The 22,822-nt window shown below is 38.9% G+C and overlaps 2 protein-coding genes and 1 non-coding gene across 8 annotated transcripts in view; 1 reads left to right on the top strand and 2 right to left on the bottom strand.

The window, feature by feature from the left end:
* Positions 1-22,822, top strand: part of KLHDC1 (kelch domain containing 1) — a 105,229-nt gene that overhangs the window by 7,413 nt on the left and 74,994 nt on the right. For all 3 annotated transcript variants that reach the window (XR_003913314.1, XM_029951835.1, XM_029951836.1), the window contains 5 exons: positions 4,682-4,875; positions 6,254-6,405; positions 7,220-7,452; positions 17,438-17,506; positions 19,905-20,057. The gene's annotated coding sequence lies outside the window, so the exon portion shown is untranslated. The remainder of the gene's footprint in view (positions 1-4,681; positions 4,876-6,253; positions 6,406-7,219; positions 7,453-17,437; positions 17,507-19,904; positions 20,058-22,822) is intronic.
* Positions 3,080-22,822, bottom strand: part of POLE2 (DNA polymerase epsilon 2, accessory subunit) — a 31,526-nt gene continuing 11,783 nt past the window's right edge. For 3 of the 4 annotated variants that reach the window (XM_029951829.1, XM_029951832.1, XM_029951833.1), the window contains 14 exons: positions 22,086-22,160; positions 19,567-19,650; positions 18,897-18,953; positions 18,410-18,458; positions 17,703-17,775; positions 14,881-15,053; positions 13,541-13,630; positions 13,315-13,369; positions 12,296-12,355; positions 12,132-12,209; positions 10,241-10,349; positions 9,014-9,190; positions 7,364-7,431; positions 3,080-3,179 (listed from right to left, as the gene is read on the bottom strand). In XM_029951829.1, coding sequence (XP_029807689.1) covers positions 3,161-3,179; positions 7,364-7,431; positions 9,014-9,190; positions 10,241-10,349; positions 12,132-12,209; positions 12,296-12,355; positions 13,315-13,369; positions 13,541-13,630; positions 14,881-15,053; positions 17,703-17,775; positions 18,410-18,458; positions 18,897-18,953; positions 19,567-19,650; positions 22,086-22,160 — 1,167 coding nt within the window. In that variant the 3' untranslated portion in view covers positions 3,080-3,160. The remainder of the gene's footprint in view (positions 3,180-7,363; positions 7,432-9,013; positions 9,191-10,240; positions 10,350-12,131; positions 12,210-12,295; positions 12,356-13,314; positions 13,370-13,540; positions 13,631-14,880; positions 15,054-17,702; positions 17,776-18,409; positions 18,459-18,896; positions 18,954-19,566; positions 19,651-22,085; positions 22,161-22,822) is intronic. The other variant, XM_029951831.1, reaches the window with a different exon arrangement.
* Positions 6,250-6,413, bottom strand: LOC115303279. Its single transcript, XR_003913968.1, has one exon. It is a non-coding gene; the product is annotated as a U1 spliceosomal RNA (small nuclear RNA).

Below are 22,822 nucleotides of genomic sequence, written 5' to 3'. Positions count from 1 at the left end.
TCTATTCTGCTGTGACCTATTTATTTTAACCCACTGATGAACTCAACCTTCAGTTTAAAACACAGCTCTAGATAGATGATCCTGTATAACTTCTGTAGTGTGGAGTAAGAATTACTGTTCAGTAAGAGAGTAGAAGGGAAATAATACAATTTGGAGTCAACTTGTCTGTGACCTTTACCAGCTGTGTGACCTCAGCAACTTATTTAACCTCTCTGTGTCTGTCTTTTTTGTGTATAAATTAAAGGTGATGGTGACCTAATGGAGATTAAATCACACAGTGAAAAAGCGCTTAGCTCAGTGCCTACCATAGTAAATATTTAACAAGGTGTTAAAGAAATTTGAGTGGTAGTTTCCCACCCCTTTCCAAACCTGATCCTCCTTTTTATTCAGAAGGCTTGTCTAAAAATAAAGCCTAAAGTATAAGAACAATAAAAATGGAGATTTTCTGGTTGCATATGGTGGGAGGGGGCCTATGCTCCACCGAAAACACATGAATGTGCACAGGGTCAGAACTGAAACATTCCATTTTAATTTTACCCTGCCTGTGGCCCCCTCACTCTAAGAAGACTATAAATTCCACAATAGATCTTAGTGAATGATGGGGACCCAAATCATCTTACTGCATAGGTGTATTTTATAGACTACAAGATTACAATGCCTGTGCTTGTAAGGCAGAGAAAGCAATTCATGGACATGATCCAGTCTGTCATCATGTCTTTGGTGCAAACCGTGATTAAATTAGTCTCCAGTGCTTGAAAAGTCAGGATGCTTTCCCTGACAATGCAGAATGGCCAAGTAGGTGAATGGCCAGGACTGGCTGATGGAGAACGGCAGCAGGTGCCACCTTATAAGGCTGGGCCTGAATGCTCCGGTCTTTACCGCCTGTGGTTTCCCCACTCGAGACAGCGTTCGCTTTTCTCACAGAGGAGAAATCTTAGCCACTCCTGTCCTGTGAACGCCTTCCTGTGACAGTGCCTTGTACCCAGATTTCTGCAGTGAGGTCAGTTAGGTCGGCCACGCTCCAGCTGATTAAGACCAAGCTGGAGTGCACACCACCCCTGATTTTCCCCAGAGCAGCCCAGGATACCTTTCCGGTGCTGTTCCTTTACTCCACCTTTTCAGATGTCTGCTTTTCGTTTCTGGACAAAGCTGATCCCCACCGGCTTCTAGTTCCAGTCTTATTCTTTTTTTTTTTTTAATGTTTTTTATTTTTTTTTTTTGAGACAGAGAGAGACAGCGTGAGCAGGGGAGGGTCAGAGAGATAGAGGGAGACACAGCATCCAAGGCAGGCTCCAGGCTCTGAGCTAGCTGTCAGCACAGAGCCCGATGCGGGACTCGAACCCACAAACCGTGAGATCATGACCGAGCTGAAGCCAGATGCTTAACCGACTGAGCCGCCCAGGCGCCCCGTTCCTGTCTTATTCTAATACTTTGTGCCTGGTTCTGGCGACTTCTCTGCCGGTAGTTAACTACCCTGCTCCATTTCACTTCACCTTGCTAACTCCTAAATGCACCCTGTTTTTCTAGACATTAAATGTAAAAAGATCTCAAAAAGTTCTTTTTATAGAAACAATTATTTGTTAAATGAAGGAGTTGATAAATGAGGGAATACTTTGTATCCATTTCCATTTATAACTTTCGACCAGTTGTCTTTCATAGTTAGCTCTGGTTCTCATAACTGGACCAACAACCTTACAGTGTTTATTCTACTACCACTTTTAAGGCCCAAATCGTAAGTTTTCCAAACTATATTTATATATATAACCTTGTATCTTTATAACCTTAACCTTAAAACTGTAATCTATACCTTTATTTCATCTTTAACGTTTTCTAGGTTATTCTTTTTTTTTAATGTTTATTTTTGAGAGAGATAGAGTATGGGCAGGGGAGGGTCAGAGAGGGAGAAAGAGGATCTGAAGAGAGCTCTGTGCTGACAGCAGAGAGCCCAATACCGGGCTCCAACTCAAGGACCGTGAGATCATGACCCCAGCCCAGGCTGGACGCTTAACTGACTGAGCCACCGAGGCGTCCCTTTCTAGGTTATTCCTGAAATTAAAGCTAAATCTTACTCTTCTAACATCAAGCCTCTCCTAATGCTCTCCCCAAATTTCCATCTTCAAACCACTTCTTAAACTGCCACTTCACTCTTCACTCCTAATTCACTTACCACTTCTCACTATTCAGATTAAATTTCCTTGAGACAGTTTCCCTTCCATATGTCATTTTTGTTTCTTATAAGTCTCTCTTCCCCCACAAGCTAATTTTCTTTCAAAGAAATATCTTCCATTACAGGCCTCTGTGTAATATTAAGATACTCCTACATTTGAAAAATTCTTTGTGCCTCTAACAACTTCCTGTCTGTCATTCAGATTAATTTCTAGGCTATTATTGCAATGTCATAAACTAAAAGGTAAGTGAGGGGGCGGTGTTAAAATATATGCTGTGTCTTCTATATGTAAAATCTAGGTGATGTTAAAATACATGTTGTGTCTTCTAAATGTAAAATGTCTTCTAAATGTAAACTGTGTGTTTTTAAATTTCAAGGGCCAAAAGATAATGATGAAATGATTATCATAGTAATATGACATAAAGGTTTTCACTATCATTAGAATAAATTTGGTGACTTGAAATTTAAACAGTTTGAAAATTGCTGAGTATACTACTAGGATTCTTAATGGTGATAAAAACCCAAGTTCGACTAAAACAAGGCTTCAGAACATTTTAAATAGTTGTATTTTTCTTAAAATGAATGTGAGAATATGGCTAGACAAGAAATAATGAAACTTAAGAAAAATTTCTTTAATGTTTATTTATTTTCAAGAGAGAAAGGGAGAAAGACAGAGTGTGAGCAGGGACGGTGCAGAGAGAGAGGGAGACATGGAATCTGAAGCGGGCTCCAGGCCCTGAGCTGTCAGCACAGAGCCCGATTATATCTTTATACATATTTTCACATTTTTCTTAAGACTATGCAGAAAATATTTTTGCTCTAAAACTTTATAAAGTGTACCATGTTTATTTTCACTTAATACCAAAATTTCATAAAATACAAATTTAAGAACATTTTAGTTTATCATAATTTTATTGTACCTTATCAAAATTACATACATACAAAATTAAGCAGAAACTGATGATTTTTCTGTCTTCAGATGGTCTTAGAATCTCAGAAACCTTGAAGTTTGCTGAAAGTAGAAATTCATAAAATTAAATAGTTTGGAAACCGTATTATACATTTCTTAATATTTAGTTGTAGTTAATTTTAAAAGCAGGTCATTACATGCACATTGTTTCAAATTAGGAAGGGGACACAGTGAAAAATCAGTCAGTCTCACAGTTTATCTCTGGTCCTGGAAGCAATTATTTGTCTTTATAAAGATAGTCTAGGGATGCCTGGGTGGCTCAGTTAAATGGCTGACTTCAGCTCAGGTCATGATCTCACAGTTCGTGGGGTTGAGCCTGCTTCTGATTCTGTGTCTCCCTCTCTCTCTGACCCTCCCCTGCTCACGCTCTGTGTCTCTCTCACTCAAAAAAACAAATGTTAAAAAAAAATTTTTTTTAAAGATAGTCTAATTATATGTAAGCATGTATTGTGGGGATATATGCTTTAAAAACACATACATGTTAGAATACGATGAACACTATTCTGTACCTTTTTTCAGTTAGTAATAAGTCTATTTATAATTTTTTAAACTAATTCCTTCCTTTAAGGTTTGGGAATTTAAATTCAAAAAGTTCTGAAGAAGTACACACATTTAAATGGTTATACGTTTAAACTGTTTATTTTGCTATTACAAAACCTAAATAAAAATACCAGTGCCTACCTTTAAGCATAAGCCTAAGTATGCCTGGAAGATAAATTCCTAAAACTGCAATTGCTGGTATATACAGTCTAGTCTTTTTTTTTTTTTTTTAATGTTTTTATTTTTGAGAGACGGAGAGAGACAGAGCACGAGCAGGGAGGGTCAGAGAGAGAGGGAGATACAGAATCTGAAGCAGGCTGTAGGCTCTGAGCTGTCAGCACAGAGCCCGACGTGGGGCTCGAACCCACAGGCTGTGAGATCATGACCTGAGCCGAAGCCGGACGCTTAGCTGACTGAGCCACCCAGGCGCCCCTATATAGTCTAGTCTTAAGAAATCCTGTCAAATTGCCTTCCATAAAGATTTTTACCACTTTTTATTCTGACCAACTCTGTGTGGAAATGGGTGTTTATTTCTCCACTATAGCACCAACACTGTGTTTTATTTTATTTAAAAAATTTTTAATGTTTCTTTGTTTTTGAGAGACAGATATAGACCAGAGAGAGAGAGAGAAGGAGACACAGAATCTGAAATAGGCTCCAGGCTCCAAGCTGTCACGACAGAGCCTAACATGGGGCTTGAACCCACAGACAACGAGATCATGACCTGAACTGAAGTTGGACACTTAACCAACTGAGCCCCCGAGGCCCCCCAGTCAATACTGTGTTTTAAAATAAACAACTGTATTTGAGAGTACGTGCTGAAACAGGGTTAATCTTATCTTGTATTTCGACTATAGTTTCTGTAATTAACTCTACAGTACAATTTCACAAATAATCTACCAAATGATTTCTTCTTAAGAGAAACTAAATAGCAGGAAAACCACTATATTATTATATTATTCCACTATATCCTCAAATTGTTCTCTGTTCTCTTAAAAATAAAGGTACATCAACCTATTTGATCCACCACTGAAAAGATTCCTTCAATTATCACTACTTATTTACAGTTTGGAAATCATGTCAAAGCTTTTCAGCATCTGAGTCCACAGAAGATAAAGGAACCAACTATTTCAACTCAACCAACAGTGAGTGTCAACTGCAAGTCAAAGGCTAAGCCAGAAGCTTTCAAGGAAGACAGGTACACCTGTGACTTCTAATACAATAATATCAGGGACTGTCACAGAGTTCTGTAAAAAGTGCTTAGAACACAAACAATTCTGCATGGCAATCAGGCAACGTTACCAGAAGTGTAGCTGACCTGTCTTATGCTATCAAAATTAATAAATCAGTTTCCTATTATGATTTGTTATTTATATCCTGCCTCATTTTCTTTAAAAAGAATATAAAATGGCTTGCAGAGATAGATGTAATAAAAAGATAAAAGTAAATGAGGAAATTCAAGGGTGAAATACAGGTCAGAGAAGATGAAGCCAGGGCTGACGCCAACATTTACGCTAGTAATTCCTCGGCCGCTGTGGAAGCGGGCTACACATCTGACTGTACTTCCTAGCAGCTAAAGCAAAGGGAGTTTATTAGAAGATTCAGTCTCCCCTCCGGTAAGCAGAAACAGTTGCTTGGGACAGACACAGAATTCTCTTGTCCTGAGACCTGCTGAAAGTTCCCAGTGCTGGTTTCCACAGCAGAGTAAGTTTCATAGCAAATCGAAGTTCAGGAAAAGTCATCCTGAAGGTGGACAAAAATGCTCTGGGCAGACACCCCTCAAGAGATGACTTAATCCTGGGATCACAAAATCAAACGCCCTCAGGGGCATCCAGGTAATAGGGATCCTTGAGATGGGGGATAAGTGCTTGCTCTTACCTAAGGGCATTCCAGATCAATTCAGGATTTTTTAGAATTCAATGTGGGCTAGGTAAAGTCAAACACTTGCAGGGCTCATAGAATAGACTAGAATATCTGCAGCCTTAACGGGAGTATCTGTCAGGTTGTATTCATTCCAAAACCTGAGCAGTGTCTGGTATGCAGTAAGAGTCAAATATATGTCAAATGAGTGAATCCAATAATAAAATTTACAATGTATCTCATTAAGCGAATGGACTTAAATTCTCCATGAGTATTGGGCAGCAAGAACAATGCATTTTTTTCCCCAAGAAATATATAAGAAACTGTTCATCACGGTTGCAGGGTTAGGAAGCATATGTATTTTTCCTTTCCAATTTTATACTTTTAAACATTGTCTGAAATTTTTACTATGTACTTGTGTTTGTTTTTATTTGAATAAAGATGTTAATTACCCCCCCAAAAATGAAAGACAACTGGGCTGTGTGTTCAAGATTTACTTTCTCTGAGAAGAACCAGGAAGGCAGTTACTTGGTCACTTGTTCTTATCTAAAGGTGGAAGCGTTTTCAGAATATGATTGACTGAGAAATCACATGTTAGGATGTCTGAGTCCAAGAGAAATAGGGTCAATAATGCATATTCCTGAGCATTAGATAGGTCTGGAGTAGGATCCTGAAATGTCACATTTTTACCCCCTCCAACACGCCCCTACCCCCAGGGAGAACACAACCGCAGTCCCCGCTGCTGCGAATCATGCAGCCAGGCTCCCCGCGTCCAGGGACATCGCAGGGCTCAGCACATCCGGAGTGCAATGGATAAGCCTTGCCCTGGGAAAACCACGTTCGTGACCATGGTATCTCCTTGGCCAGGGTAAGTAAGAAACTTAACTGTTTTGCTTTGTTTTGTTTTTAAATGTTACTTTATTTTGGGAGACAGATAATCCCAAGCAGGCTCTGCGCTGTCAGCACAGAGCCCGATGCGGGACTCAAACCCACAAACCCTGAGATCACGACCTAAGCTGAAATCAAGAGTCGCTTAAACCAACTGAGCCACCCATGTGCCCCAGGAACTTAACATTTTTAACAGGGATCCCAGAAGATTTGGATGAGGATACTCTATAGATCACCCTTTGAAAACCACTGCCACCCCCACTCCACCCCCCGTGATTATTCTTTTTTCCCAAGACATCCTCCCAACCCCTCACCATCACCACACACACACTCAGTCCCCCTTCCCCCCAAATCACACACCTCTTTGCTGCCAACTTAAGGCAGATTACCTAGGTGTTTTTTTCTTTTTAACATTTATTGATTTTTGAGAGAGAGAGAGCTCGAGCAGGGAACAGTCAGAGAGAGAGGGAGACACAGAATCAGAAGCAGGCACCAGGCTCTGAGCTGACAGCACAGAGCCTGATGCAGGGCTCAAACGAACTGTGAGATCATGACCTGAGCTGAAGTAGGCCACTTAACCGACTGACCACACAGGCGCCCTCAGATTACCTAGGTTTTGAGATCGACCCTGTGGAGGTTGGGGCTGACTTCTCAGAATAATGATGTCACCAGGAGTTAGCCTATAAAAGAATTAACCCATCTACATAGCTGGTCTAGATATCCCTCAGAAAACTGTTCTTAGTCTATTTCACCATAAACGTGCCATCATGTACATACAATTCTATGTCCCACAGCATGACCAGAAGTTCAGCCTAGAACATTCCAACGGACCATTATGGACATTTTTTAAAACCTCAGCACACCTACAGGACATCTGGTTTTCAGCAGTACGATGCCAAAACACAGTTCCTGCTTGCTGTTTCTGGGGGCACACTTACCTATCTTCTACTGTCTTACTGGATGGATAAAAAACTTTGAATGAAAATCCGCTTCTTGGAAAAGACCCCTTTGGGAGAAAAAAATTCCTGTAAGTGAACACTCAACTTTTATAAAAATTCCTTTTATAAAATCAATTTTCTTCCTCATGACTTAAAAATAAAGTTATAAGATGTGACTATAAAGTAATTAGACAGATTTTCCCCCCCTAATCTTTCTTGAGAGAAGGTATTACTATAAAATGGCTCCACTTGAAGCAAAAGTCTTTCAAGTTGGCTAGACAGTCTTCTATAACAGATGTATCTGCAAATGCTTAGGAGCAACTCTACTCCATGTAAGAAAGACTGTACTGTAGGATGCTACATTTGCATATAAAACACTTGAACATCACATTGAAGAAAGCTTTCCTGCCTCTCTCTCCAGTGAAAAGTCTGGGTTGATGCCCCTCTTAGGTGCCTCCAAAGCAACTGAGCAGTAATCCCACACCTGTCTACCACTAAACTCTAGGACGGAGACAGTCTTTTTGTTTCAGTCTCTGTGCCCCTAGCACCAACTCAATGTCTGGCCCATTGCAGTCATTCACTAGTGTGAATGAGTATCAAGAAGGGATGAAGCAGTGTCAAAAGCAAGTTTTGGGCTTGCCCAATAGGTATAAATAAGATAAAAAAAGAACATAACGATGTTGTAGATGGTGGCTGTTACTGCCTACTGAATGAGAAAGTGGAAAAATTCAGAAATTAGGTGTTATCAAATAAAGCATTAACTAAGAGAACACCCAAAGAGTAGAATTTAAATAATGAAATAGCCTCATTGTGAAAGAATATTGGAAAAATGAATAAAGGTTCAAAAAAAAAATCAGGCCACAAATTTCTAACAGTAAAACCAATTCTGCTGACTGTGCCCTCCTCAGAGTGGTTCGCAACCACAGAAAATTTTGTCCCCCAGGGGACCTTTGGCAAATATCCTGACGCATTTCCCTCTGTTACAACTGGTAACAACCTAGCATCTCGTGGGGAGAGGCCATGGATGCTGTTAAGTGCCCTTCCGACACACAGGACAGTGCTCCTCAGCAAAAAATTCTTCGGTTCAAAATGTCTACAGTCCCATGGTTAAAATATCCTGTCTAAGAAGAAGCTAGACAAAATAAATGGATGTTTGAGGAAAGCAATAACCAATAGTAAGTCATGATGTTTCTAGAAATGGCCTAGACGAAACAAAAAGGCAATCCTACTTCTGTAGAATTGTGTCCTGGTAAGAATTCCCACATTCATCCAGCTTAGGTGTCTGGGACTTGCACAAATTTCCGAAAGTTAAAATCATCCACAAAGGACATTAATATATTCAAAGAGAATGAGATACAGGCTCTGAAAGCAATTCCCAGAAAGGAATCCTAAGGTAGGTTACTTTGAAGGGGAAAAATACTCATTTGGATATATAGGCGTTGGTGTGTTTTTTTTTTTAAGTCACATTACTTTATAGTCACATACTATCCTGAAAACTGGACGAACTTTCTGTGTGTTCCAAATTAATTCAGTGTTTCATTAATAGCATATTTTTACTACCAACAGTGATTTTATAAAATTTTTTACTTTAAAGAAATAATACTCCAATCTTGACAAACTATGCCTATATAGCGTTGATGACATTCTTACCGGATTCATGCAGAGGCATTCTGTATTGGTCAGAGTGAACGGATCGTATTTGTCTGCAATGACCAGGAGGTCAGGCACAGGGTACACTCTCAGAGCATAGTCATACGCCCAGTACACGGGGCAGACATAGAGCGGGAGAGGAGTCAGGTGTCCTTGGGATAAGATCGTCTTTACAAACTACAGAAGAATGATATAAAACAAACTTCAGCTCATTTGTAAAAGTTAAAATTGCTAACAAATCATTTTAAATTAAATATCAATTACCAGAGGACTTAGAAAATCTGAGAAACAATTAGGAGAAGTTTAAAGCACAGAACTTTGGGAAACACTGATAGGAAATGAAATTAGCTATCCTGTATTTTAGAAAAAGTGTAAGTTTTCATTTAATACCACTCATAAAAGCTACTCCTCCAAAGTATTCATATTGGAACAATTGTACTTTTAACTATATAATAAGCTCAGTTATTAATTATGTTCATCTAAAAATAATTGCACAGCTTGAGTAATGCCACAAATAGTTCTGTAGCCTACATAAACTTTAAATTTTATAAAATAAATACTAAAAATGCTCTGTAAGATGTAGTTCCACATTTCCCAAAGTGGTACGTGGGAGTGTCCAGGTGCCACTCCAGGGAACCCTGAAGCTATAAGATAAACATTACACACCCTCCTGATGTGGACGTATCATATAAAATAATAAATGTGATGAGATGGACATTAAAAAAATTTTTTAAACGTTTATTTTATTTTTGAGAGACAGAGAAGGAACAGGAGAGGGTCAGAGAGAGGAGACACAGAATCCGAAGCAGGCTCCCAGCTCCAGACTCTGAGCTGTCAGCACAGAGCCTGACGGGGCTCAAACTCATGAACCGTGAGATCATGACCTCACCTGAAGTCGGATGCTTAACCGACTGAGCCACCCAAGTGCCCTGAGATGAACATTTCTTAAAACAATGACACATGTATTCTGAAGTACAATGTAAGATTTATGAGTTTTAATTAAGGAAAAACAGGAAAACTCAAAAAAATTTCCAGTTCATTCTGGGCTTCCCTCTGCCCATTAGGGGATACCTCAGTGAGAAAGTTGAAAAACACTGACATAGTAACAAAATTTAACTTGCAAAAGTAGAACCATAAATCAAACATAAAAGGGCAAATTATTAAGTGGCTTAACAGAATTTTATATAACACAATGCTTAAGATAGTTTAATATGACTCTTAACTTACATGATTAGGAATATCCAAATTGTTATTAGGAAAGCGGACACAGTTTCTGCACATTTTATTCACTAAGTCCTCACGGAAGACAATAATTTCTTGCGTGCAGTACTGAATTCTGAAATGAAAACAGTAGTTGAATTTGACTTCCTCAGCAAAAAATAGGAGATAGTTTAAAGGCAAAATGTTTTATGATACAAAGCCGTTCCCACTTCCCATCATTTACCACAGCAAAAATTCGGCTAGAATCTATCCTTCCATTCATTCAAGAGTAATTTACTGAGCTCTCCGTATGTGTCCAGCACTATTGTAGGAATGAGTGAACAAAACCAAAAGATCCTATCCCTGATGCAGTTTATATTCTAATGGGTAGTCAAAGAAAATAATCAATAAACATGATAATTATATGGGATGTTGGGAGATGACGAAGTGTATGGGGAAAAAAAACCAGGCTATCAGGATCATTTGTGAGGAAAGAAGGGCCAGATGGTTGCAGTACTGAATAGGATGATGAAAACCAGTAGGGCTGATAATGGAGTCTGATTTGAGCAGAGACGTGCAGGAGGTGAGAGTCAGCCAAGCAGATGTGCAGAGGAAGAACACTGCAGGCAGAGGAGAAATGCAGGACAGGCAGAGGGAGCGGCTAGGGCCTCGGCCCCGAGACGGAGCATGCCTGACGTGTCTGAGGAACAGAAAGGAGGCGGTAGTGACTGGACTAAAGGAGGAAGAGAGGGGCGGGAATAGGAGGCCTGAGCGTGCAGGGCCCTGACTACCACTGCAAGGACATGGGCGGTCACTGAATCGCACAAGGATCAGTAAGGAGGATGTGACATGCTTATGTGTCACAGGATCACTCGGACACAGAGTTAAGAACAGACTACACATGGGCAGGGGTGGAAGCTCGAGACCAACGAGGAGGCTATTACAGTAATCCGGGCTAGAGCAGATGGTGGAGGGTCACAGAGGCGGACGTGGTGAGAGGGCCAGATGCTGTGTACGTATATTTTGGTTCCTTCACATTTTTGAAGGGCTTCCTGAAACACTACATGTGAGAGAAACCCAAAAGGTTTTGGCCTGAGTGACTGGAAAGACAAAGGTGCCATGAACTCTGATGAAGAAGGGCACAGAACAGGTTGGGAGCTGACTTGGGTGGGAAGAAGCTCAGAAGCTCAGTGTGAGGCTGTCTATTAGACGTCCGCACGGGGATGAGGAGCAGGTATCCGGATGCACGAGTCTGCAGTCTGGGAGAAAGGTTTGAGCTGAAGATAAAATAAATGTGGGAGCTGTCAATAGCAGATGGTACTGAAAGCTTTGGGAGTGGCTACGGTCACCAGAGGAGTAAATGTGGGCAGAAAAGAGAGGAGAACCAAGGACTTGGGGTAACAGCCTCTGATTATGGTGAGCTGCATGTGCAGTGATACATAATCCGTTTCATTCTTCCATTGTAACTTTTCTTAAAGGATGTGTAGTGGGAATATCGATTTTTAAATCTCCATTTTCAGCTTCTAAATTCATTATTAGTGAATTCAATAGCGATAAAATATTTTAAATTTAATTTAACTTATTTATTTGTTTTGAGTGAGGAAGCACGAGTCAGGGAGGGTCAGAGAGAGAAAGGGAGAGAGAATCCCAAACAGACTCCTCCCTGACAGCAGAGAGCCTGATGCGGGGCTTGAACCCACAGTCATGAGATCATGACCTGAGCCGAAGTCAGATGCTTAACCAACTGAGTCACCCAGGTGCCCAGTGATAAAATATTTTTAAAGTTTTGAGCAACCTAACATAAAGACAAATTTTCTCTTTATGTTTACTTCATAATAGTCAAAGTTCAGAGACAAAGTTTAAGAAGCAATTTTGAAATAAAAGGAAAAAAAGCATAACATGAAATGGTAATATTTACCTGCAAGGATTAGTAGTAAAAACTGAAAATGGTACTCTTTGTCTGAATTCATCAGTGATGCTTTCAGCAAGTGGTGGCCTATAAAAACAATTTACGTGCTACAGAATATATTTTTAAACTTGACAAAATGTTTTTAACTGTTAGAAAATCTAAATACAACTTACCTTGGTAAAATGGAACCAAATCCAGGATCCTCTGGACCAGGAACAAACACAAAACGACTACTGTAGAAAATTCAATATAATTCATTTAAAAAAAAATTATTGCAACACTATCCAATAGTCTATAGACAAGTTACTGCCTTGAACTACATAATGAATTTTTAATATCTTAAAAATTCCATTCATTTTAATAAATGAACTACTAAAAGTCTCCAGATTACCTCTGTCCAACAGACCTTTTTGCAGTGATGGGAATTTCTGTATCTGCACTGTCCAGTTATTGAGGGCCTGAACTGTGGCTAGTGTGGGTGAATTTTCAATTATATTTAATTTTAAATAATTTAAATTTTTGAGAGAGGAGAGGGTGTGCGTATACGCTTGAGAGGGGTGGGTAGGGGTAGAGGGAAAGAGAATCTTAAGCAGGCTCCACCCCCAGCGCAGAGTCCCAGGGCTCAATCTCACTCACAATGCTGAGATCATGACCTGAGCCAAAATCAAGAATCTGCACACAAGAGTCTGGACACCAGCTGAGCCACCCAAGCACCTCTGAATAATTTAACTTTAAATCTTGGGGCATGTAGGTGGCTTAGTCAGTTAAGCATCCAGCTTCGGCTCAGGTCATGATCTCTTGGTTTGTGGGTTTGAGCCTGGAGACTGCTTCGGATTCTGTGTTTCCCTCTCCCTGCCCCTCCCATGCTCATAATAAATAAATGTTAAAAAAAATTAAATTTAAAGAGACACATGTGGCTAGTGACTCTCATGTTGAAAAGTACAACTCTAAACAAAGTACTGTCACCAAGAAATTAAAAATATAGTTGAAAGTATCACTCTTGTTTTTCAACATTTTTTACTATAAATTTCTAGCATGGTATAACATACATTATCATGATGTCAGGATAATTTTATCTTAGAATACTAATTTTCTCAAATTTTTATTCATTTCTTAATCATGGATATCAAACTTAGAATTCGTTTTCTGTTTTTCTAAAAAAAGTTAAAAATGTAGAAATATAAATCATTACCTTTGGTGGATATTTGGATATTCACATATTATGTCTGCCAAAGTTTTTAAGGAATCTAAAATTTTAAAGGGACATTAAATTTAACTTGCATATAATATACATAAAAGTCAAATTATATTTGATTAGATACAACTCTATATCTTTTAAATGAAATTAAAATATAGATCATTCTTATCAACTTCATTTATATAAGTATAGAAATATTTATTCAGTAGACCTTCAATACCTTTCAAAGCCTGAACTTGATTTTTTCCATATGGTGCAGATGAAAAATTACCACACAGAATAAAGCAGGTTGGAGGTGCTGGTGAATAACCTAAAAATAAGAGAATAAGAGGAATATCACCTTTCTAGTTAGAAATCAGATTAAAAACCCTTTAACCATGAGGGTTTCCTTTTGTTTTGTTTCCTAAGTAAACTTTAGGCTCAACATGGGGCTTGAACTCATGACCCTGAGGATCAAGAGTCACATGCTCCACTGACTGAGCCAGCCAGAAGTCCCTAAACATGAGTTTTTAACAACTAGTTTATAATACTAGTTTAATAACAACTTATTTTAATAGTTTAATACCAGTTTAATAATAACTTATTTTAATAACCATTATTTTTAAATAATAGTAACAATACTGCCCATTTATTGAACACTGACTATATGCCAAACCCTGTAATAGCTTGATTCTCACAACATCCCTATAAACTGAGAGAGAGATTGAGTAACCTGCCCAAGGTATCAGGCTGCAGTTTAAACCCAGTTCTGGGGCACATGAGTGGCTCAGTGAGTTGAGCGTATGATTCTTGGTTTCAGCTCAGGTCATGCTCTACAGGTTCATGAGGTCGAGTCAACTTGGTCTCTGTGCTGACAGCATGGAACCTGCTAGGGATTCTCCCCCACCACCATCCTCAAAATAAATAAATAAACATTAAAAAACTAAACCCAGTTTTGTCAGATTCCAAACCTGAGATATTATCCATTCTTACTTACCCATGCTGTACTTAGGACTAATTCTTATTTCTCATAGATACACACACGCACACACACAGTTATTTTTCAAATGTAAAAATGTAAGTTTTTAAAATGGACTCATTTAAAATATCTCACTGCTGAATCAACACAAAATAATGGACTACTCAAAAAGAAACATTTTCAACAATTTAGTTTTTTCTTTTTTTAATGCTTACTTATTATTTTTGAGAGACAAAGAGACAGAGGGCAAGCAAAGGAAGGGCAGAGAGAGGAGACACAGAATCTGAAGCAGGTTCCAGGCTGAGATGTCAGCACAGAGCCCAATATAGGGCTCAAACCCACAAACCTGAGATCATGACCTGAGCCGAAATCAAGAGTCACTTAAACTAACTGAACCACCCATGTGCCCCAGGAACTTAACATTTTTCACAGGGATCCCAGAAGATTTGGATGAGGGTGCTCTATAGATCACCCTTTGAAAACCACCGCCACCCGCCCAGGTGGCTTAACTGTCTTGAGTCACCCAGGCATCCCTTAACAATTTAGTTTTAAGACATGACCCCTCGTACGAGTTTAATAGCGTAGAAAAGAATGGCACCCACCAGAAAACATGATGTGAAGTTTGGCCAACACTTCTCCTTGGTCTAACCAAACATCAGATACAAACACAAACATGGCATCTTTATTTTCTTCTTCTAGTTGTTTTAGTTTTGCAGAAGTCTTCACAGATGTATTAGAAGGCCCTCCAAAAAAATTAATATTTCCATAGTATGCCCTAGGTAATCATGACATAATTATTAGTTTCTATCCTATATTCTATGGGAGATGTTTTCCTTTTTTTTTTTTTAAGATTTTATTTTTAAGTAATCTTTACACCAATGTGGAGCTCAAACCACAACCCCGAGATCAAGAGTCACATGCTCCAGACAGAGCCAGCCAGGCACTCCATGTTGGAGATGTTTTTCTAATAATTTTACAAATTTAGTTTCTTTTAACCTAATGAGGTTATTTTCCCATCAGTGTAAATAGTACCATGAAAATGTACTACTTGTAGCACTTAAAAAGCAAACAAGTTTATTCAAATGTCCTAACATAAAAAAGAAATACAGAAGCAGTGAATAAATACTTAATAGGCTGTTTCTGTGTCTTTTAAAACTGCCTAAAGCAAACATTAAAATAAATCGTAACTTCCTATGTAAGTAGGAGAAATGGGCATTTGATTTAACCAATATCTAATAAAAGTGCTCAGAATAAGTACTAACCATTTAACCAAATAATTCAACATTTAAAATTTGTTCTGAGGTCTATAAAGACTCACCTACATGGCAGAATTATGAAAATCTGGAGGTTAGAAAGCAACCTCCTATGTGTCTACTAATGCCAAAAAAAAAAAAAGGATATAAACATGTATAGTCACACATAAAAAGAAACTCTCTCCTTGGATGGATGGATGATGTATTATGTGGTTCCTAAGTAAATTATGTACATATATAAACATATCTCAGATTATAATCTTAAATCTTTAAAAAAAAACCCTCATCTTGGGAGATTCTATTTTCTTTATTTCACAAAACAGAAAGAAATGAGGTTCAGGAGGGTCGAGTGATTTGCCTGCGCCCAGTTAACAGGTGCAAGGACTCAGTTTCAGACCCCGTCCAAGAGCCAGGGCCTGAGCTTCATGCACGACTCTGCACTGCCCCTCTGGCAGGCTTGCATGAGGCTGACACAGAATAGTTATGCTCCCGGCCAGTTTCCTTGATTATACCTCTCATTCCAGAGTAGTAATTTTGAAACTTGTATGAAAATAAAATGTCAAAAACGACAACAATTTTGCTTTCAATATACCCCAAAGAAAACTTACCATGTTGTAAAAAGCCACAAACTGGTACTTAAGGCACTGACTTAAAAGTGAGCTGGTTTGATGAGGGCCTGTGTCCTCATTCGCATGAACAGCGCTGCTCCCCAGATTGCTTCAGCAGGGAGAGAAGTGGCCCTGACAGAAACTCCCAGCCAGCCAGCCTGTACGCCTTGATTTTATCCAGGTATACTAGGACTAAATCTTAATTCTTACACTTCTTGAAATCTCTATCACCATAGACAGAATCTCAAGATTAGAAGGCAACTTTATTTCTTTTTAAATTTTTTAATGTTTTATTTATTTTTGATACAGAGAGAGACGGAGCATGAGAGGGGGAGGGGCAGAGAGAGAAGGAGACACAGAACTGGAAGCAGGCTCCAGGCTCTGAGCTAGCTGTCAGCACAGAGCCCGACACGGGGCTCGAACCCACGAACGTGAGATCTGACCTGAGCCGAAGTCGGAGGCTTAACCGACTGAGCCACCCAGGCGCCCCTAAAAGGCAACTTTAATTCCCCCGAAGTTGACAGACTCAAATGCTCACAGGCTTAAAGGAAGGGAACACTAAATAGTGAAGCAGCAACCAGCAGCAACCAGTTGAGGCCTCCTAGGTATGAGCTAGGGTGCACCGACATGCCCTGCCCAAAGCGGGCGATCACTGCAGGAGAGTGGTAGCTGGGGGAGAATTCAGGGACCGTGCTGCCAGATCTGGTTGGTTAAGAGGACTCAGAAATCTAGACTTTTATGAGAAATCTCTTAATGTTTAAACAATAGGAGCAAAATGTGTTTCACTACCTCAAAGGGGAAAAAAAAAGAAAGCTCTTTAGACTCAACCCATAGGCCACCAGCTACAACATTTACACCATCATTTGGCCTCTGCTCAAAAACCAGAGCGACAGGGGTGCCTGAGTGGCTCAGTCAGTTAAGCATCCAACTTCAGCTCAGGTCATGATCTCCCAGCTCATGAATTTGAGCTCATCAGGCTCTGTGTTGACAGCTCAGAGCCTGGAGTCAGCTTTGGATACTGTGTCTCCCTCTCTCTCTGCCACATTCCCCTGCTCACACTCTGTCCTTCTCTCCCTCAAATTAAAAAAAAAAACAAAAACAAAAAAACCTGATGACAGGGAACTCTCTCTTCTCAGAGAAGGTCCTTAGGGAATAGCCCTAATATTCTGATGCTTTTGCTTACATTAAAGAGCTTTTTGATCTGCCTCTTGTAATTTTTAATCATTAATAGAAAAATAAGGCTTTATATTAACATGAAAATTATATTCTTCTAAGTGTTTCCCTTTCTCTTATCTCAGTTGAACTTCTACTCAACCCCACAGATAAACGAGGCAGGAAGACTGGAAATCTTTCCCATGAAAGCCAAGGTAGGGAGATGTGAATACAACCGGAATCAATGTGCGTTTTCAGATGCACATACAGCCCATTCTTCCAACTCTCACTTTCTATTACTCTTTCCATTCTGACACAAAGCCTGAATAACTGACATACGATACACACTCTTACAATCACTACGGCCAGTATTACAAAACTCCTGTAGGGCTTCAGCCAAGCATTTTATACCTAGTAGTACTCGAGGGTTCAGTGGGTGGAAATCCGAAGGCATTGACGTGAAACACCTTATCTTCAAACCAACCTGAAAAAAGATAATTAACAAATCACTTTCACTTGTCCATTTCTCCTTGTTTGAAAGGAAGAAAGTATGGAACATAAAGCAGTAACGCGGTTACTGTCTCATCTTCTGTAAACTAACTACAAAGGTTGCCAGTCCCACCAAGCTACGTAACAGCTTCAGATCCAAACGCAGTCTCAGTTCTATGTTTTTTAAAAAGTCATGAAATAGAAACAGATTCAGAAGTAAAACTTTTCACTTTTTAATTTCACAATACATGTTAGAATACAGACATGTAAGGTACAAAGATTAGGAAATGTTTCATATTATGACCCTATGTAAAATGTGTTTTGTTTTTTTCAATTTTGTTAAGATGTAATTGACGTATCATTACACTTCCCCCTTTAAATTATAGAATTCAGTAGTTTTTAGTATAGTCATAAGTTGTACAACCATCCCCACTAATTTCAGAATATTCTTATTACCCCAAAAAGAAACACCAGGCCCACCACCAGTCTGAGTTATTTAATGTTGTCAAAACTATGCTCTTATAAACAATGTTCTCCCAAATTATATCACGTTAATACATTTTAGCCAATGTAGAAATGGTTTTATTATATAATGATGAGGAAGACAGCAAAAAAGTATACTGACTTACCTTCTGCTAAGACAAAGCAGGACTCTGTGTATAAACCACTGTGGAACTGGTACACAACAGTTGAGGAAAATAATTCTATTTTTATGCTTGAGGTAGTGATAAGGTCAGCATACATTCTGGGCCCAAAGGACTTCTAAATAATACATTCAAAGACTTCACATTTGAAACTGTGAATAGATCATAGCTTAAAAAATTTTAGGTTTAAATTTCCCCATGTCTGATTCTAAGATGTAGCTTGGTAATAATGGCAGTACAGATCATTCTTAGCATGTTATAAACATCCTCGCTAATTTGTTTGGATTCTCCAAATAAGGGAGAATTAAGGTGTTTTTTGCTTTGTCTCTAGCTAGGATAATGTCTCGATTCCTGTGTCATCACCATATGTAAGTTACAATAGAAAACCAAACAGATTAACTTGAGAATGATATGTAATCAGTATCCCCAACTCATGTAACATAGTTTAAAAAAAAAAATAAATAAAGGATATAGCTTTACTAAGATCCAGTTGTACTGTTCCTGTAGGATCTTCCAGAAAAAATTTTCCCTAAAAAAGTTAAAAGAAATATGTCCACATTTATGTAACCATGGATACTCTGACAAATAATTAAAATGCTGACAACTTGGACAACAGAACATAGTAGAGTATAGTGGATTTTTCAAAACTAGCAATTCTTGGTCCAGGCCTTTCCATGTGCTAGTCTAGTAGCGTCAGATTAATCAGATGATGGAGATGGAGACTCCTCACAGGTACGTGAAGAATGACCTCTGCAGGTCAAGTGATGGCAAGAGGGATGCTTGGTGGCAGCCATATGGGCCTCACCAGGTGCCTACACCTAAGAGAGTCAACAGTGTCCTTCTCTGAGGGAGCAGGATGTGGTCTGCAACCTTGGTTGTTCAGAAACACTACTCTCAGTTCAAGCGGAGGTCACTGGGGACTAATTTCAGGCTCTGCAAACTGGTGGCCTGTCGAAGACACTCCTTCCTGATGTCTACTCAGGAAACCAACTGCAGATGCAAAGGCTATTTAGTAACTGAGGCAGGAGCCTTCAATGAAGAGTAATACATCCCTGTTTCCTCTGCAGAAATGCTAATACAAAACTGACATTTCATCAGTTCAAAGGCTGAAAACAGTATGATGGTTATTAGGTTTAACTTACCTCTTTTAACTGGGTTATCATTCCAAGAACAATCACGTCTCCAATTTTGGTTGTACTGCCCAATAGGGTTTCTACCGTTTTAAGCTTAAAATGAGACAAAATAAATTCTTAAAGACTGAAAATTCGTCCTTTGAAGAAACTACTCTTTATAAATAAGTAAACTTTGAGTGCGCATTTCAGTATTTACACCTACTTTAGAGTAGAAAATCAAATAAAGCTCAAAATATATAATTTATCCTATAAAAAGCTAAAATATCAACTCAGGCTCTTAGCAATGAAGTTTCATCCCATATTACAGGAGGCTCTGCCTTATCCAGCTTTGCATTTCATAATTTCAGTTACCCTCTGTCAATTGTTGTCTGGAAGCAGATGGTTTTTCTCTGATGAATCATCAGAAGGTCAACAGTAGTCTAAAGCTATGTCAAGTTTACATCATCCCCCTCCTGTCTCATCATGTGGCCATTTTATCACCTCACATCATCATAAGAAAGGTAAGAATAGTACAGTAAGATTTTTTGACAGAGACCACATTCACATAACTTTTATTATAGTATATTGTTATAATTGTTTTATTTTATTATTGTTAATTTCTTACTGTGCCTAATTTATAAATTAAGCTTTATCATAGGTATGAATGTAGAGGAAAAAACATAGTATATATAGGTTTTGGTACTATCTGTGTTTTGAAGCATCCACTGGGGGTCTTGGAACACGTCCTCCTTGGCTAAAGAGAGACTCCTATATTCTGAATAATGATAAGTGTATTTACCTTTAAAACACAGAAAATAATATAAATTTTATTTATTTGGTCAATACATCTTACAAATTAGTGGGCTATTTAAAAAGTTATACCAGCATTTCAAAGGGCTGTCATTATTATTTACATTCTCAATCTGACCATTATATTTTTATCATTAAGTTAAAGGTAGTAACAATTGGGGCACTATTTAAAAAATCCTTTCTGATGCTTTTCTAGACATAATCCTACATACATGTTAATACACACATATATAATTTATAAACACATACAGTTTTTGTCTTGTTTGCATACTTTTGTATTTTATACAACCTAACTTTTTAAATGTATTATCTCTTAGAAATCTTTTATTTAACTATGTATAGACATGCTTCATTCTTTTTAATGGATATAGGTATCTACAGTTTATAAACAGTAATTTATGTTACCAAATGCCTTTTAAGGTACATGTTACTCAGTTTTCTGCTGGTAAAAACAGTGCTTAAGTCTCTTGCACCTCTCTTGGCCTAGTGCATGGGTATAACTATTGGACCTACTTCTACAAATTCTAGAAACAGAATTGATGAATGAAACAGTGTATAATTTTTCATTTTTATAGGAATTACCAAGTGAAGCTTCTTTCATCTGTAAAATATGTTTTTGTTACAAATATTCAAAAAACTTAAAAACAGAAAAGGAAGAAATAGTCATACATAATCACATTAACCCATAATAATCACTGCTAACATTTGTTTTTTCTAATTGTTTTTTAATGTTTACTTATTTTTTTTTAATTTAAAAAAATATTTATTTATTTTTGAGAGACAGAAAGACAGAGTGTGAGCAGGGGAGGGCAGAGAGAGAGGGAGACAGAATCCAAAGCAGGCTCCAGGCACCGAGCTGTCAGCCCAGAGCCCAATGCAGGGCTCAAACTCACAAACCATGAGATCACGACCTGAGCCAAAGTTGGCTGCTTAACCAACTGAGCCACCCAGGTGCCCCAATGTTTACTTGTTTTTGAGAGAGAGAGAGAGAAACAGAGCATGCGTGGGGGAGGGGCAAAGGAGAGAGAGCGAAGGAGACACAGAATCTGAAACAGACTCCTGTCATATCCAGGAAATGGACCAGAAGGACTAAGGATCTGTATTGGTGGCAGACTGTCTGGGGGCTACCATAGTCTCAGGGCCTGCCTTCCCCCCTGCCTTTTTTTTTTTTTTTTTTTAGCATTTATTTATTTTCTTTTTGAGAGAGAGAGAGACAGATCATGAGCAGGGGAGGGGCAGAGAGAGAGAGGGAGACACAGAATCAGAAGCAGGCTCCAGGCTCTGAGCTAGCTGTCAGCCCAGAGCCTGACGCGGGACTCAAGCCCACGAACTGTGAGATCATGACCTGAGCTGAATCTGGACACTCAACCGACTGAGCCACCCAGGCACCCCACCCCCTGCTTTTTTTTAAAGGAAGCTTCATGCACAGTGCAGAGCCCAACGCAGGGCTTGAACTCATGACCCTGAGATCAAGACCTGAGCTGAGACCAATAGTTGAACACTTAACCAGCCAAGCCAGCCAAGTGTCTCAGGGCCCATCCCAAAGAAGGAAGGGGTAGCTTCTAGTAGAGATTTGCAGGACCCAGGACAAAGAGCATGGTCTTTCTCAGCAGTGAGAACGCACAGGTCAATTAGCTAGCTAAACAGTTACCAGCGATCCATTCTCATTTAAATTTCAATAAGTAAGAATTAAGCAATAAATATTTAACTTATACACTTATACCCCCTAAATAACTAACCTGGAATTTGCTTCCAGTTTCATCAGGATGAGAACCTATCACTGGAGGAGTAAATAATTCATGTCTGTGGGTCCTCTATAAAAAAAGAAAGTCACACGAATTACTGAATCAGACATTTTAAACAAAAATTCATGAAAATAGTACTCTGACAAAACCCTGTCCTTAAACTATGTTACTATTGCCTATTCTCAACAAATCTGAAAGTCCACATATTTTAATATACAAATATCTAGAAATGTAATTTTGGAAATAAGAAAATTATTTCAAATAATTTTTTTTAAAGAAAATGCTCTATTGTTTACCGCCAGCAGTACACTCTGGGCTGAGGATATGATGAGAACAAACCAAGTGCCACCCTCAGAGCACAGGGGTTTGTGAGAAAGAAAAGTAGAGAGGCGCCATACAGCAAAGGACCCCAGGCCAAAGGGGGCATCTAACAAGATCCTAAGTGATAAATAAGACTTTGCTAGTAAGACACCAAATGAGGCTGAGAAAAGACATCTCAGACAGAAGAAGGGATGTGCACAAGAGAGACAACAGTAAAGGAGTATTTGAGAAGTGATGCAAAGTTGAGTATAGTTGGCTCTTGAGGTCCACAAAGCAGAATGTCAGACAAGGCAAGAGACTGGCTGGGCCTCTCTTTGGGGAACCACGTCCCCTGCCCCACTGTGGTCCATGAGGTTTAGGCAAGCCTGGTGTCTCTTCCCCCTTCTATATAGGCCTAGTGGATAAGTACT

This window comes from Suricata suricatta, chromosome 9 (genome assembly GCF_006229205.1).
Source record: "Suricata suricatta isolate VVHF042 chromosome 9, meerkat_22Aug2017_6uvM2_HiC, whole genome shotgun sequence".
NCBI classification, from domain to species: Eukaryota; Metazoa; Chordata; class Mammalia; order Carnivora; family Herpestidae; genus Suricata; species Suricata suricatta.
This window is presented reverse-complemented; position numbering and strand designations above follow the sequence as displayed.